This window comes from Oncorhynchus masou, chromosome 31 (genome assembly GCF_036934945.1).
Source record: "Oncorhynchus masou masou isolate Uvic2021 chromosome 31, UVic_Omas_1.1, whole genome shotgun sequence".
In the NCBI taxonomy this organism is placed as follows: domain Eukaryota; kingdom Metazoa; phylum Chordata; class Actinopteri; order Salmoniformes; family Salmonidae; genus Oncorhynchus; species Oncorhynchus masou.
In genome coordinates this window covers 93905193-93920976 of record NC_088242.1, presented here as the reverse complement: position 1 = coordinate 93920976, position 15784 = coordinate 93905193, and the positions used below count along the sequence as shown (strand labels likewise).

General features: G+C 41.8%; 1 protein-coding gene across 1 annotated transcript; it reads left to right on the top strand.

Moving 5' to 3' along the window:
- The first annotated feature begins 3082 nt into the window (after positions 1-3082).
- On the top strand, positions 3083-11997 carry LOC135525070 (5-hydroxytryptamine receptor 3A-like). Its single transcript, XM_064952828.1, has 10 exons — positions 3083-3176; positions 3452-3515; positions 4070-4239; positions 4429-4473; positions 4765-4871; positions 9231-9400; positions 10464-10636; positions 10849-11059; positions 11240-11443; positions 11699-11997. Exons 1-10 carry the CDS (start codon positions 3147-3149, stop codon positions 11995-11997), a joined length of 1473 nt encoding a protein of 490 aa, XP_064808900.1. The 5' UTR covers positions 3083-3146.
- The last annotated feature ends 3787 nt before the right edge of the window (positions 11998-15784 follow it).

The following is a 15784-nucleotide window of genomic DNA, read 5'->3' as shown; positions in this document are numbered from 1 at the left end:
AAGAGTGCACAAAGCTGTCATCAAGGGAAAGGGTGGCTACTTTGAATAATTCATTTGTTTCAAACCTTTTTTCATTCCCACATGATTCAATATGTGTTATTTCATAGTTTTGGTGTCTTCTCTAATATTCTACAATGTAGAAAATAGTAAAAAATAAAGAAAACCCCTTGAAAGAGTAGGTATGTCAAAGTTTTGACTGGTTCTGTATGTTTTCTTAACAACACGTTATAGTCAATAATATCAACGGCTGCACTGAAATCTAACAGTACAGTTCCCTCCATATCTACAGTGGTACTGAAGATCTCCTCCCTGTCTACAGTGGTACTGTAGATCTCCTCCCTGTTTACAGTGGTACTGTAGATCTCCTCCCTGTCTACAGTGGTACTGTAGACCTCCTCAATGTCTACAGTGGTACTGAAGATCTCCTCCCTGTCTACAGTGGTACTGGAGATCTGCTCCCTGTCTACAGTGGTACTGAAGATCTCCTCCCTGTCTACAGTGGTACTGAAGGTCTCCTCCCTGTCTACATTGGTACTGTAGATCTCCTCCCTGTCTACAGTGGTACTGTAGATCTCCTCCCTGTCTATAGTGGTACTGTAGATCTCCTCAATGTCTACAGTGGTACTGTAGATCTCCTCAATGTCTACAGTGGTACTGTAGATCTCCTCAATGTCTACAGTGGTACTGTAGATCTCCTCCCTGTCTATAGTGGTACTGTAGATCTCCTCAATGTCTACAGTGGTACTGTAGATCTCCTCAATGTCTACAGTGGTACTGTAGATCTCCTCAATGTCTACAGTGGTACTGTAGATCTCCTCAATGTCTACAGTGGTACTGTAGATCTCCTCAATGTCTACAGTGGTACTGTAGATCTCCTCAATGTCTACAGTGGTACTGTAGATCTCCTCAATGTCTACAGTGGTACTGTAGATCTCCTCAATGTCTACAGTGGTACTTCAGTTTAGATGCTCTGCATAACTCGTTTGCATAAAAGTAACCTGTTGAAAATGATATTTCATTTGTTCTTTCTGGTTTGTTTTATGGTACATAGTTTTGTTCAGTATAAACAGAAAGGTGTTTGTCTGTCAATGTTTATTTAAATAAAAATGTCCCTCTAAAACTACCTTATTACATGTGTGAATTATGACTTTTAGGGAACTTTAATGTTATTATATTACTGAGAATGATCCATGTTGACATATAGGTGCGTAGCCTGCAGCATGAGCTGAATGGTGAGGTTTTACCAACTTGAAACAATATAGTATATTATGTTGCATGATACAAGTTTTGTCATTTTTGGAGGTTGCCAATGTCCCGTATGAACAACCCTGACCTTATTGACAGCGGAGTAAAGAACCTTGGGGGTATATGTACTACATATGACTTTTTATATTTTTGCCAACTTTCACTTTTACTTAAATACATTCCTAAAGAAAATAATGTGCTTTTTACTTCATACATTTTCCCTGACACCCAAAAGTACATTTTGACAGGAAAATGGTCCAATTCACACACTTATCAAGAAAACATCCCTGGTCATCCCTACTGCCTCTGATCTGGCGGACTCACTAAACACAAATGCTTAATTTGTAATTTGGTGTTGGAGTGTACGCCTGGCTATCCGTTAATAAATAAAAACACAAAAATTCTGCCGTCTGGTTTGCTTAATATGAGGAATATGAAATGATTCATCCTTTTACATTTTAGCAATTCCATGTACGTTTGATAAGTAAGTATATTTAAAAACAAATACTTTATAACTTTTTACTCAAGTCATTTTTTACTCGGTGACCACATTTTACTTGAGTCATATTCTATAAAGGAATCTTTACTTTTACTCAGTATGACAAATGAGTACTTTTTCCAACACTGCTTATTGATGAGGTACCATTGATAATAAAGCATTTAATCCTATATGTGTGCTCTTCTTACTCTTGTCTTTCCTACCATCTCTGTTTTATTCGGGTGGCAGGGTAGCCTAGTGGTTAGAGTGTTGGATTAGCTACCAGAAGGTTATAAGTCCAAACCCCCGAGCTGACAAGGTACAAATCTGTATCTGAACAGGCAGTTAAGCCTAGGCCATCATTGAAAATAAGAATTTGTTCTTAACTGACTTGCCTAGTTAAATAAATAACAAATTCTTTATCTGTCATTATTCATTTCTCTCTTCATCTCCCCTCTTCCTTTGCTCTCCATGCCTCTCTCCCTTTCCTTCTCTCTCCATCCCTCTTTCCTTAGGTCATGAACTAATTCCAGGGCTCATATTATCACCCATCTATAATTACATTTTCAGCCTATATATTCTATCAGACACGAGATAGAGAATAAACATTACCATACAATTCATAACACAAGTTATATAACAAATTATTTGGGTGGGAGAGCTGAATGGGGGGACATTGGGACACAGGTGAATCCCCAGCTCATTTCCATAGCCCAGTACATGTATTGTCTGCAGAGCTGTGGTACACTATCGTCCGATGCCCACTGGTTGCACTTGTTGCGTAGGTTGGCACACCACAGCTCTGAGGTGAAATGTCCACTAGGTACAGATGTAGGATCAGCCCCCCCCCCAATAATAACCTTAACCATTAGTGTGGAAAATGATACACTGACCCAGGATCAGCTTCTATGGGCAACTTCACCATCCACCACAGCCATTTACTGTGGCTCACGCCTGTTTTGTATCCAACCCCCTGCAGGTAAAGTAGCTCTGTACCACAAGAGTTCACCTGCTCTACTGACCACCTCATTTGCACCAAGTTTTATGGATCTCACTCATGGTCTTCTCTGTTGCTAGGAGTATTTCTACAACACTTTAGTTTGATTGTACAATCAAGAATATCATTGAATCCTCGTGTCACTTCTAACATATCCGAGATCTTTGTTGCAGGAGAACTGTGTTCAAACTTGAAAACAGTCTGGAGCTGTAAGATTTTCGGTGGATTCTCCAACCGCAACTTATGATATGACATGACATTACATCAACATAAGTGTTTAACTATGCAAATTAGTCTGTATATATTCAACTTGTTCCAGCTGGGGAAGAGATGCCAACGCTATGTGAGTGAGGTAACAAAGCTTTGCTCTGAACAGTTCTTCAGCCAAAGGATCGAAACGGTCAAGAACTTGTAGCTTGCTGCTTGATGGCAGCCAAGGATTTTTCCAAAATGGAGGTAAATATCTTTCATTCTAATGCCTTTCGTTACAATTGGGGGTTTTACGTTACTTAAGTTGTGGGTCTGTGTGTTGTGCTTCAATGCATTACTGTAAATGGTCAAAACATTTGTTCGGTGTCTTTTGAGGTAAATTAAGTTGTGAATTCATTAAGTAATTCATGGTGTTATACACATTGTGTTAATTATCAAACATACACTAAACAATGGACCGTATCTCTAAAATACAGTATGACCTTTGAACCTAACAGTGATTTTTTAAATGACTATTTCAGTCTCAACGATGGTGGGTCAGATCCCACCAGGTTCTGTTCATCATCTGCTGCATCATGGTACAGGGTAGGTACAGCTTGGACAAGGGGAAAGAAAAAGTCAAGTCAACTCATTTAAATCATCTTTAAGTATTATATTTGATTAATAGTTTGTTTTCATTTATTCTTTCGTTTTATGTTCACTTTTTGATATTACTTGGGGTATCTGATACCTAAACGATCAAGTTCATAACATAATGTATTTGTGGGTTTGCAGTCAATTCATTTCACTATCATATGAAAAAGTAGCAAGGTCTTCATTTCTAAGAAGATTCTAACAATGATATCTACAAGTAGCAAGGTCTTCATTTCTAAGAAGATTCTAACAATGATATCTACAATACGCAAGAACCCCAAAATTAAAGACTTTTCACTGAAGATGATCAGATATTTGACCTCATTTACCAGATTCTCATACCCAGAACAACATACAGTAGAGAGTGAATACATTTTCATCCTGGTCCCCCGTGGGAATTGAACCTACAACTCTGACATTGCAAGTGCCATGTTGTACTGACTGAGGAACACAGGGCCATAACAAAACCACAATTTAAAGCAGCATGGTTACCATTGTTTCCCCAGCGCCATGCCTGAGATGTAAGATAGTGGTGAACTGCACCAACCCCAACACCATATCCCTTCTGGCCGCCCTGGAGAACGTCATGAAGCTGTACTCCATACGACCTGTCATGAACCTCTCAACCCCCACCAACATCAGCATGTACTTCACTCTCTACGGCATCCTGGGTGTGGTAAGGAGTAGTAGGACAGCATGGTATCCCTTTCAACTAGTTCACCTGAGGAGACATACCATTAAATCCATCAATGTATTTGACATGTGCTATATAGTTCTGAATGTTCCTCCACATCCTGTTTCATAGACTTATGTAAAATGTGGCTTTATTGCCTTTACTTTGTAGGAAAACTAATTCTCTTTTCAGGAAGAAAAAGCACAACTGTTGAACACCTACATTTGGCTGGTGAAGGTAAACTTATTATTTTATGATTTTTGCAAATATATGTACACTGTGTATGAGAGTCATTTTTGCACTTTGATTTCTGATTCTCCTACAGAACGTTACTTCACATTACTTCATATTTGTTAGGACGCACAACATCCATTTACCAATATGTACTGAATAGCAATAGTGATATATAATTATGTTAACATTAAAATAAAAAATGTATCTTTGAATGTTACACAATCCGAAATATTGAATTGTAATTTTGAATGCTGCTTACAAACATATTGTACTGTTGCTAATGTGTTGTTTTAGGAATGGGAGAATGAATTTTTCAGCTGGGACCCAGTCCAATGCGGCTCTGCCAATATTTCTCTCCCCAGGGAAAGGTTCTGGTCACCAGATGTGGTAATCAATGAATTGTGAGTTAAACATCTCTATAGTCTATATACATACGATATACTTGTTTGTTTTTTATGAAACATTGAATTTGGTCTTACTGATATTAGCCCATAGAAACACATTGAGTAACCGATTAATAGATGGAAAAACACAGTAAAAAATATATATGTTTTGTTTTTTAAAGACCAGGGAATGTGAAAAGGTTTCGACCAATATTTAACCTATATCAAACTGCTGTGATGGAAATGAACCCAAAAGTAAAGATACGTTCATAGAACAAATCAAATTGTATTTGTCACATGTGCCGAATACAACAGGTGTAGTAGACCTGACAGTGACATGCCAAATACAACAGGTTTAGTAGACCTTACAGTGAAATGCCGAATACAACAGGTGTAGTAGACCTTACAGTGAAATGCCGAATACAACAGTGAGGTTTAGTGAATGCTGAATACAACAGGTGTAGTAGACCTTACAGTGAAATGCCGAATACAACAGGTTTAGTAGACCTTACAGTGAAATGCCGAATACAACAGGTGTAGTAGACCTTACAGTGAAATGCCGAATACAACAGGTGTAGTAGACCTTACAGTGAAATGCTGAATACAACAGGTGTAGTAGACCTTACAGGGAAATGCCGAATACAACAGGTGTAGTAGACCTTACAGGGAAATGCTTACTTACAGTACAAGCCCTACCCAGCAATGCAGTTCTAAGAAAAATAATTGTTAAGTAAAAAATGGATATACATTTTAAGTAACTAATAATTAAGAGAGCAGCACTAAAAACAATAGCGAGGCTATATACATGGGGTACCGGTACAGATTCAATGGTTAGTTAAGGTAATTGAGGCAATATGTACATGTAAGTAGAGTTAGTGACTAAAAGAGGGGTGGGGCAATGCAAAAAGTCTGGGTAGCTATTTGATTTGCTGTTCAGAAGTGTTGTGGCTTGGGGGTAGATGCTGTTAAGAAGCCTTTTGGACCCAGACTTGGCGCTCCGCTACCGCTTGCTGTGCGGTAACAGAAAGAGCAGTCTATAACAGGGGTGGCTGGAGTCTTTGACAATTTGAAGGGCCTGCCTCTGACACCGCCTGGTATAGAGGTCCTGGATGGCAGGAAGCTTGGCCCAAGTGATGTGCTGAGCCCTATGCACTACTCTCTGTAGTGACTTGCGGTAGGAGGCCCGAGCAGTTGCCATACCAGGCAGTGAATCAACCAGTCAGGACCCATGCCAAATCTTTTCAGTCTCCTGAGGGGGAAAAGGCGTTGTCGTGCCCTCTTCACGACAGTCTTGGTGTGTTTGAACCATGACAGTTTGTTGATGATCAAGGACATCAAGGAACTTGAAACTCTCAACCCGCTCAAGTACAGCCCCATCGATGTGAATGGGGGCGTGCTCGGTCCTCCTTTTCCTGTAGTCCATAATCATCTCCTTTGTCTTGATAACGTTAAGGGGGAGGTTGTTGTCCTGGCACCACATGGCCAGGTCTCTGACTTTCTCCGTAAAGACTGTCTCATTGATGTCGGTGATCAGGCCTACCTACCACTCTGCTTCTATGTAAGAACCCAAAGAACTGCAATTTCTCAGATGCCATTCTGTTGAGGATCAGCGTGGCGGATGTGTTGTTACCTACCTTTACCACCTCGGGGCGGCCCGTCAGGAAGTCCAGGATCCAGTTGCAGAGGGTGGTGTTTAGTCCCAGGGACCTTAGCTTAGTGATGAGCTTTGAGGGCACTATGGTGTTGAATTCTGAACTGTAGTCATTAATGGCATACTCACATAGGTGTTCTTTTTGTCCAGGTGTGAAAGGGCAGTGTGGAGTGCAATAGAGATTGCATCATCTGTCAGTGAAGACACTTGCCAGTTGGTCATCGCATGCTCGGTGTACACGTCCTGGTAATCCGTCTATTCTTACGACATTGTGAATGTTGTCCTGTTTAAAGGTCTTACTCACATTAGCTACGGAGAGCGTGATCACACAGTTGTCCAGAACAGCTGATGCTCTCATGCATGTTTCAGTGTTACTTGCCTCAAAGCGAGCATAGAAGTAATTTAGCTTGTCTGGTAGGCTGGTGTCACAGGGCAGCTCGTGGCTGTGCTTCCCTTTGTAAGGGAATAGTTTGCAAGCCCTGCCACATCCGATGAGCGTCAGAGCCGGTGTAGTATGATTCAATCTTAGTCCTGTATTGACACTTTGCCTGTTTGATGGTTCGTCGGAGGGCGTAGCGGGATTTCTTATAAGCTTCCAGGTTAGAGTCACGCTCCTTGAAAGCAGCAGCTCTACCCTTTAACTCAGTGCAGATGTTGTCTGTAATCAATGGCTTCTGTTTGGGGTATGCACGTACAGTCACTATGGGGACGACATCGTCAATGCACTTATTGATGAAGCCAGTGACTGATGTGGTGTGACGGCCTAGGAACAGTGGGTTAACTGCCTGTTCAGGGGCAGAACTACAGATTTGTACCTTGTCAGCTCGGGGGTTTGAACTTGCAACTTTCCGGTTACTAGTCCAACGCTCTAATCACTAGGCTACCCTGCCGCGATACTCTACCTCAGGTGAGCAAAACCTCGAGACTTCCTTAGATTTCGTGCACGAGCTGTTGTTTACAAAATATACATAGACCGACACCCCTTGTCTTACAAACGGTGGCTGTTCTATTCTTCTGAAAAAGCTGGAAACCCACCAACTGTATGTTATTCATGTCGTCGTTCAGCCACGACTCTGTGAAACATAAGATGTTACAGTTTTTAGGATATACGTGCTCGTAGTTTGTCTATTTTATTATCCAATGATTTGACAATGGCTAATAGGACCAACAGTAAAGGCAGATTATCCTCTCGCCGTAAGATCCTTAGAAAGCCCCCTGATATCTCTGATATCTTCGTCTCGTTCTCCTGCGAATTAGTGGGATGAGTTCCTAGTCGGGTGTCTGGAGTGAATCATACGCGTACGACTCATTAAAGAAAAAATATTCTTCTACTACAAGGAGAGTAATTGCTGTCCAGATGTCTAGATGCTCTTTTCGGTCATAAGAGACAGAAACATTATGTACAAAATAAGTTACAAATAACGTGAAAAAACACACACAATACAACAATAGGTTAGGGGACCGTAAAATGGCAGCAATCTCCTCCTGCACCATTATCATGCGTAGAGATATGACTAAAGTAAAAGTGAAAGTCACCCTGTAAAATAATATTTGAGTCAAGTCTAAAAGTATTTGGTTTTAAATATACTTAAGTATTTAAAGTAAATGTAATTTCTAAAATATACTTCAGTATTAAAAATTAAAAGTAAAATGAGTGAGTCCGCCAGATCAGAGGCAGTAGTGATGACCAGGGATGTTGTCTTGATAGGGGCATGAATTGGACCCTTTTCCTGTACGGCTCAGCATTCAAAATGTACTTTTGGGTGTCTCGGAAACTGTACGTAAAAAGTCCATAATTTTCATTAGGAATGAAATGGAGTAAAAGTTGTCAAAGATATAAACAGTTAAGAACCCCCAAAAATATATATATATGTGTGTACCTCCGTAAAAAAAAATATTAACTGGTAACGAGCTACCCTCAGAAGAGTCTTGTAAGGCTTGTAAGCGTCCTAGAGCCAAACAAGCAACCTGTTCGTGAGAGTCTCACAGTTTGATAGAGGTGTAGCCCAAACTGTTCGCACAGAAGTTGGCAGATTGACAGAATCAACTTCAAACAAGTCTCATGACACGTCGTAGAGCAAAACGGAGCACACCAACATATTCGCGAGATTCTCATCTTTCCATAGAGCGGTCATATTAATTTGTTCAGACTCCACAGACGTCTTCGTGAGAAGAACAATTTTACGGATGTATAACGTTCCGACAGACATCGCTAAAGCCCGCCCACCGTCCACCGCAGATGCGGAAGGCCGTCATTGGCCGATGTGGTGGAATGAGACACAGCCCCTGCAAAAAAATATATCTATCTATGGTCTGACAAACACAACTGTAGCTCAGCAACCTTCCACCGCAGATGCGGAAGGCCGCCATTGGCCGATGTGGTGGATTGAGACACAGCCCCTGCAAAAAAATATATCTATCTATGGTCTGACAAACACAACTGTCGCTCAGCAACCTTCCACCGCAGATGCGGAAGGCCGTCATTGGCCGATGTGGTGGATTGAGACACAGGCCATAGAAATCCACATCTTAAACAGACAGATCTTCATAGGGATGTATTATGCTACTTAGAATTCTGCTGGAGAGCGGACATCTTAACAAACACTTTAATTCTGTCCCTTTTTATTGCACTAGTGACAGCTTCAGTCAAGATTAAGGAATATAAAACGTGATTTATATCCTGCCCATGGTTTGAAATCGTTCCCATATTTCACCCTGTCTTACAGTATGGATCAAAGCACAGCTCCCATCGTCCCTTATGTGTACATTAAGCATACTGGTAAAGTGCTAGATGCCAAACCTGTCAGAGTGGTTAGCTCCTGTAAACTGGAAATCTACACCTTCCCCTTTGACGTCCAGAACTGCACCTTCACCTTCAGATCCTACATCCACCACGGTAAGACGTCTTTAGGACTTCTTTGAACATAAGGATTCGATGCCGAACCCATCGCTCCTTCTCTCCCAAAAAAAACATCCTGAATCTCTCTTGTGATCTGAAATGATAGGTATGAAACAGGAGGGTCCATTGGTTTACATTTACATTACATTTAAGTCATTTAGCAGACGCTCTTATCCAGAGCGACTTACAAATTGGTGAATTCACCTTCTGACATCCAGTGGAACAGCCACTTTACAATAGTGCATCTAAATCATTTAAGGGGGGGGGTGAGAAGGATTACTTTATCCTATCCTAGGTATTCCTTGAAGAGGTGGGGTTTCAGGTGTCTCCGGAAGGTGGTAATTGACTCCGCTGTCCTGGCGTCGTGAGGGAGTTTGTTCCACCATTGGGGGGCCAGAGCAGCGAACAGTTTTGACTGGGCTGAGCGGGAACTGTACTTCGTCATGTGGTAGGGAGGCGAGCAGGCCAGAGGTGGATGAACGCAGTGCCCTTGTTTGGGTGTAGGACCTGATCAGAGCCTAGAGGTACTGCGGTGCCGATCCCCTCACAGCTCCGTAGGCAAGCACCATGGTCTTGTAGCGGATGCGAGCTTCAACTGGAAGCCAGTGGAGAGAGCGGAGGAGCGGGGTGACGTGAGAGAACTTGGGAAGGTTGAACACCAGACGGGCTGCGGCGTTCTGGATGAGTTGTAGGGGTTTAATGGCACAGGCAGGGAGCCCAGCCAACAGCGAGTTGCAGTAATCCAGACGGGAGATGACAAGTGCCTGGATTAGGACCTGCGCCGCTTCCTGTGTGAGGCAGGGTCGTACTCTGCGGATGTTGTAGAGCATGAACCTACAGGAACGGGCCACCGCCATGATGTTGGTTGAGAACGACAGGGTGTTGTCCAGGATCACGCCACGGTTCAATTGAGTTTTTGATCAATTACTCTGTGTCAACCAAGGGATCCATTTGGTATTAGGCCCAAGTTTACCATCCCCTCAGTACAGATCATGTTCTGCTTCCATATAGGTTCAGCCCATTCATCCCAGTATGTCCCATTCCTTTATCTCCCCTGCAGTGTCGGACATAAGGATTATTTTAGGGAAGAAGGTGGAGGACATCCTGAAACGCTCCATTAGCGTGTTGTCCACCGAAGGGGAGTGGGAGCTGATGGACATCAAATCCAGCAAGTTCAAGTTATCAACATTCAATCAGGGAGAAAGCAACCCCTATGATGAGCTTTGCTTCTATGTAAGAACCCAAAGCACTGCAATTTCTCAGACGCCAGTAATTTAGCTCTACACCTACAGACCATTGAATTGTGTCAGAGAGTACTTCATATTTTATAAATAGGATGCTAACTCAGCGATATATGGCTTTGTCTTATCTGAAATGGGAATCTACTGCACGACACCAAATCACCCTTGAAGGTTTTCATTCCCCATTGTGTCCCTAAATTGTAGATTGTCCTGAGGCGCAGAGCAACCCCCTACGTGGTGAACCTCCTGATGCCCAGCTGCTTCCTCATCACTGTGGATCTCTTCAGCTTCCTGCTGCCACCCCAAAACGTGGACCGCTCCTCCTTCAAGATGACCCTAATTTTGGGCTACTCCGTCTTCCTGCTCATCATAAATAACCTGCTGCCAGTTACAGGAAGCACCATTCCACTGATAAGTGAGTATGAAAACATGTGTACTGGAAACACTATATTTGTCATAAGTCATAAATGTAGAGGTAAATGTTTACTTTGTGTTATTGGAATAGCTGGTTAGGGTCAAGTATCATTTTGAAGTCCACTTTCTTTGTCCTAAGAGTGGCTCAATATTTTCCTCTCTTCACCTCCTGCACATGCAGATGTGTTCTTCGCCATCTGCTTGGCTCTGATGGTGGCCAGCCTGCTGGAGACTATTCTCATCACCAACCTCCTGGTCGCCCCCTGTAACTTCCACCCAGTGCCTGGCTGGGTCCGAGTGCTCGTCCTGCGCTTCATGGGCACCCTCGTCTTGCTGCCTCAGAAATCCAGAGAGGACAAGATCATCCTCAATCCATTTGCAAGAGGTACCCTGTCTGATCCTCCAGGGATTTACAATTACACAGACTTTCATTCAGTTAGCAGATCCTTGTCTTGTCCAACCCAAAGCAATACCGTGAAGCATTTAATCACAAGCCTGAACAGTAACATAAATGCAGGAATCACTGATACATTTTTCCAGACACTTGACAAGGTCCGACCTTAGACAACCAATCATTTCTGTCTTTAGGAGGTATATTCATAATTTCTCCATTCTCCCTTCCTTCCCTCTTGTCTCTGAGAAACAGACGTGAAAGTCTGCCCTCTAGTGACGGTGGAGAGACAGGTTCAAACAGGAGAACCAGGTAAGATGTGGGCAGAGGCAGGCGCTCCAGCCCTGGCAGAGCTGAAGAATCTGGGAAATGAGCTCCAGTCCATCCGCCTCCAGGTGGCCCAGCATGTGGACGGGAACCAGATCTCCCAGGACTGGATGCAGGTGGGCTACATCCTCGACCGGCTGCTGTTTGGCGTCTACTGCATCTTCATCACCTTCAGCTTCATCGTCATCCTCAGCATCTGGAGTAATTCGTACAAACAGTGATGTACTGGTTAAAAAAATAGGTGGGTCAATGTCATTCATTGTGAATAAAGTAACGATCCTTGTAATTTCTAACAATTTTTCCATGATAAGTGGCTAAATGTTTGTGTTAAAATACAAAATGTGAGGAAATAGTGCTTACCCTCCACTACACCACCGTGTACAAGACTTAGGAGTCTCCCATGTTGTCAACTGCTGTTTAAATTTAAAAACAATAACCTTAACTTCAACGATCGCTTGTTTGATCTTCTGACTGCACTGAGTAGGTGTGTTGACTTATATATTACTATATTAGAGGAAATATATTTTTATTTGTCAAATAAACATACTTTCACAAAAATCACTGTTTCATCACTAACAACAATTCACTGGGGTCATCTGAGACGTTTTCTGAATTGTAATGTTGAATCAATGATGATGAAGATCTGTCACGCAAGACACGGATCAGTGACATGCAAAGTAGGGAATCATCCAATAACCACATCCTTGTTTGATTAGTGTTGACATACAGGAAGTTATTTTGGGGATTTTATTAGGATCCCCATTTGCTGTTACAAAAGCAGCAGCTACTCTTCCTGGGGTCCAACACAAAAGAGAGATATCACATAATACAGAACATGAATAGATAAGAACAGCTCAAGACCAGAACTAAATGATTTTTAAAAATGGCACACATAGCCTACATGTCAATACATACACAAAATATCTAGGTCAAGATAGGGGAGAGGCGTAGGTCCGTGAGGTGTTGCTTTATCAGTTCCGGAAAACCAGGTTCGCTGTTCATTAGAGTAATATGAGACGGAAGGGAGTTCCATGCAATAACGGCTCTATGTAATACTGTACGCTGTCTTGATTTTGTTCTGGGTTTGGTGACTGTGAAAGACCCCTGGTGGCGTGTCTGGTGGGGTAAGTGTATGTGTTAGAAATGTATGTAAGTTGACTATGTAAACTATTTGGAATTTTCAGCACATTATTGTTTCTTCTTAAAAGAAGAAGTGATGCAGTCTTGTCTCTCCTCAACTATTAGCCAAGAGAGACTGGAATTCATAGTATTTAAGTTAGCCCACTGATTACAGTATAGAGCAAGAGATGTCGCTCTGTTTTTGGCCAGCTGCAGCTTAACTAGGTTTTTCTTCACAGCTCTTGACCACATGATTGGACAATAATCAAGACAAAACTAGAGCCTGCAGAACTTTTTGGAGTGTGGCGTGAAAAACGCAGAGCATCTCTTTAGTATGAACATACAGTCCCTCTCCCCATCTTTACAACCATTGAATCTATATGTTTTGACCATGACATGTTCTAATCTAAGGTAACACCAAGTAATTTAGTCTCCTCAACTTGTTTGACAGCCAGACCGTTCATTACCAGATTCAGCTGAGCTCTAGAACTTAGGGAATGATTTGTACCAAATACAATGCTCTTGGTTTTAGAGATGTTCCATTCCAGTTTATTACTGGCCACCCATTCCAAAACTCTTTGTTAAGGGTTTCATTGACTTCATTGGCTGTGATTGCTGACACGTATATGGTTGAATCATCAGCATGCATGTGCACGCAGGCTTTGTTTAATGCCAGTGGCAGGTCATTGGTAAAAATTGAAAAGAGTAGAGGGCCTAGAGAGCTGCCCTGCAGTACACCACTCCCTGCATGTTTGACAGAGGCTTCCATTAAAGAAAATCCTATGAGTTCTATGAGATAGATAGTTCTGAATCCACAATATGGCAGAGGTTGAAAAGCCATTAAACATATGAATCCTACAGACGAAGAACCATATATGTGACATTTAAAAAAAAGAGATATACATTAAAAATCATTATTGGACACAATTTTTCTATAGTGAACAGGTTTCAAAAGCTTTCCACGCGCTAATTAACAATAATTTTAAATTTAAAGATAGGCTCTCATGGAATAACCGTTTATGTGCACCACTCAGAATGAATGAACCAAACTAAAAGAATGGAAAGACAGGCAAAGGAAGATTTTACGGGATGCGGGAATACCCTATACAAATCGTAAGGGTCAAGAAAAAACTGGGAAAAGCTGTCCAAAAGAGGTATGTGGAAGAACCATATAAAACAATCGAGCTTGCTAGCTATGGAGTACAGTAACTAACATGTATGTTCTGGGTTGTCTAATTTGTAACTATGGAGAAAACATATTAGCTAAAGTCCGTTGACTACTAACTCATACATTATAGTTACAAATGTTATTGCTAGATTATAGAAGAAACATAGCTAGCTACTTTTTCTCCATCCACCGGATGATTCGACATGGCTACAGTAGCTAGCTAGTTACACTGTATCCTGCAGGGAAGAGCGTGTTCCACGACGTGCAGAAAGGATTGTGGAAAGTTGACTGATGAACGCAAGCTGCATCTGTTCAACAGTTTCTACACTGTCCCATACGAGAAACAACAAACGTTGATTCTCTCCGGCTTAGAACAGGTTAGAAATAAGACAAAACGCCTATTATTATAATAGCTATATTGAACACTTGCATAGTTTAACTTTGACAGTAATGATACGTACATTACCGTTAACTCTAAAAGTGCTGTGTTACACAATGGTGCAATATAAACTCATTCTGTGTATAGATTGGGAGTGTGTGAAAGATGGAGGTCCTGATCAAGCAATATCCTGAATGTGCTACAGTATATTAAATTCTGAATTCATCATTGTCAATTTTTATTGCAGCATGAGGTGAAACGGAGACGTAAACCTGAGGATACAAAGGAGAACAAACGACGGAAACAAACCTTCAAATACCATGTACAGCAAGCAGGCCAGAGATTGAATGTGTGCAAGGTTACTTTCATGTCTGTGTTCCAGCTAACCAACAGCCGTCTTCAGGCAAGTGAAAATATGAATTAATGTCTATATGAATATCAATTACAAACATATTGTATTCTCTGTACTAGTTTTTAATAACCTGCTAATTGAAATGTAATTGTTTTGGTTATTCAGGAAACGTTGGCTGAGGCAGGTGAGGTTGCAGGGTCTCCAGATCAGACTACTGAGGCTAGGTCTCCTTTAGAAGATGGAAGAGGGAAGCATAGCAATAGGTAATGCGCTATGGATTCCAGCCTGGATTATTTCACTATAGCAGTGCTCTAAACAATCTTCTAAACATTAACATAGAGTATCGAATGAATAGCGAATTCTGAAACAAAAATATAAAAATGTGTATTACTTTTAAACAAAATGATGGTAAATAAGCTGTCCAACTACCACCTGAGCATTGAGGACTGAGCGCCTTCCCCCTCCCACCGGACAGCACTGCCCTAATTCTCGCCGCCCTACAAGACCCCCCGGCCACAAACGGCAATGGCGTGACCGGGATTTGTACCCCAGTTATAGCGACACAGTTGCACTCTAAGGCAGGTCCCTAGACCATTGAGAGAATACAAGTTTATCAACACCTTGTTGTCTCCTTATAGGCCACATCGGATACATGCTACAGTGAAAGAGGGCATCAAGGAGCACATTCTATCTTTCCCAAGAACCCAGGACCACTACTCTCGGATGAAGGGGGATGTACACAGAGAATACCTCAGCCCTGATCTGAATTTGTTGCGAATGTACCGACTCTACAAAGAGAAGAATACCACATCATCTGCAAAATTCTGGGTTTATAGGGACATTTTCAAACAGCAGAGTCTCAATTTCGGCCAACCCAGGAGTGATACCTGTGGCAAATGTGATGCATTCTTCACTAAGATGTCAGCAGCAACATCTGAAGAGGAGAAGAGGAAGATTGCAGTTGAAAGTGAGTTGCACCATCGAAAAGCC

Excerpts from the sequence above, each read along its gene's own strand:
- LOC135525070 (XM_064952828.1), top strand. The coding sequence starts at position 3,147 with ATGGCAGCCAAGGATTTTTCCAAAATGGAG. Across the intron at positions 10,637-10,848 it reads ATGATGAGCTTTGCTTCTAT|ATTGTCCTGAGGCGCAGAGC; the intron begins GTAAGAACCCAA and ends CCTAAATTGTAG. Across the intron at positions 11,444-11,698 it reads CCTCAATCCATTTGCAAGAG|AAACAGACGTGAAAGTCTGC; the intron begins GTACCCTGTCTG and ends CTTGTCTCTGAG.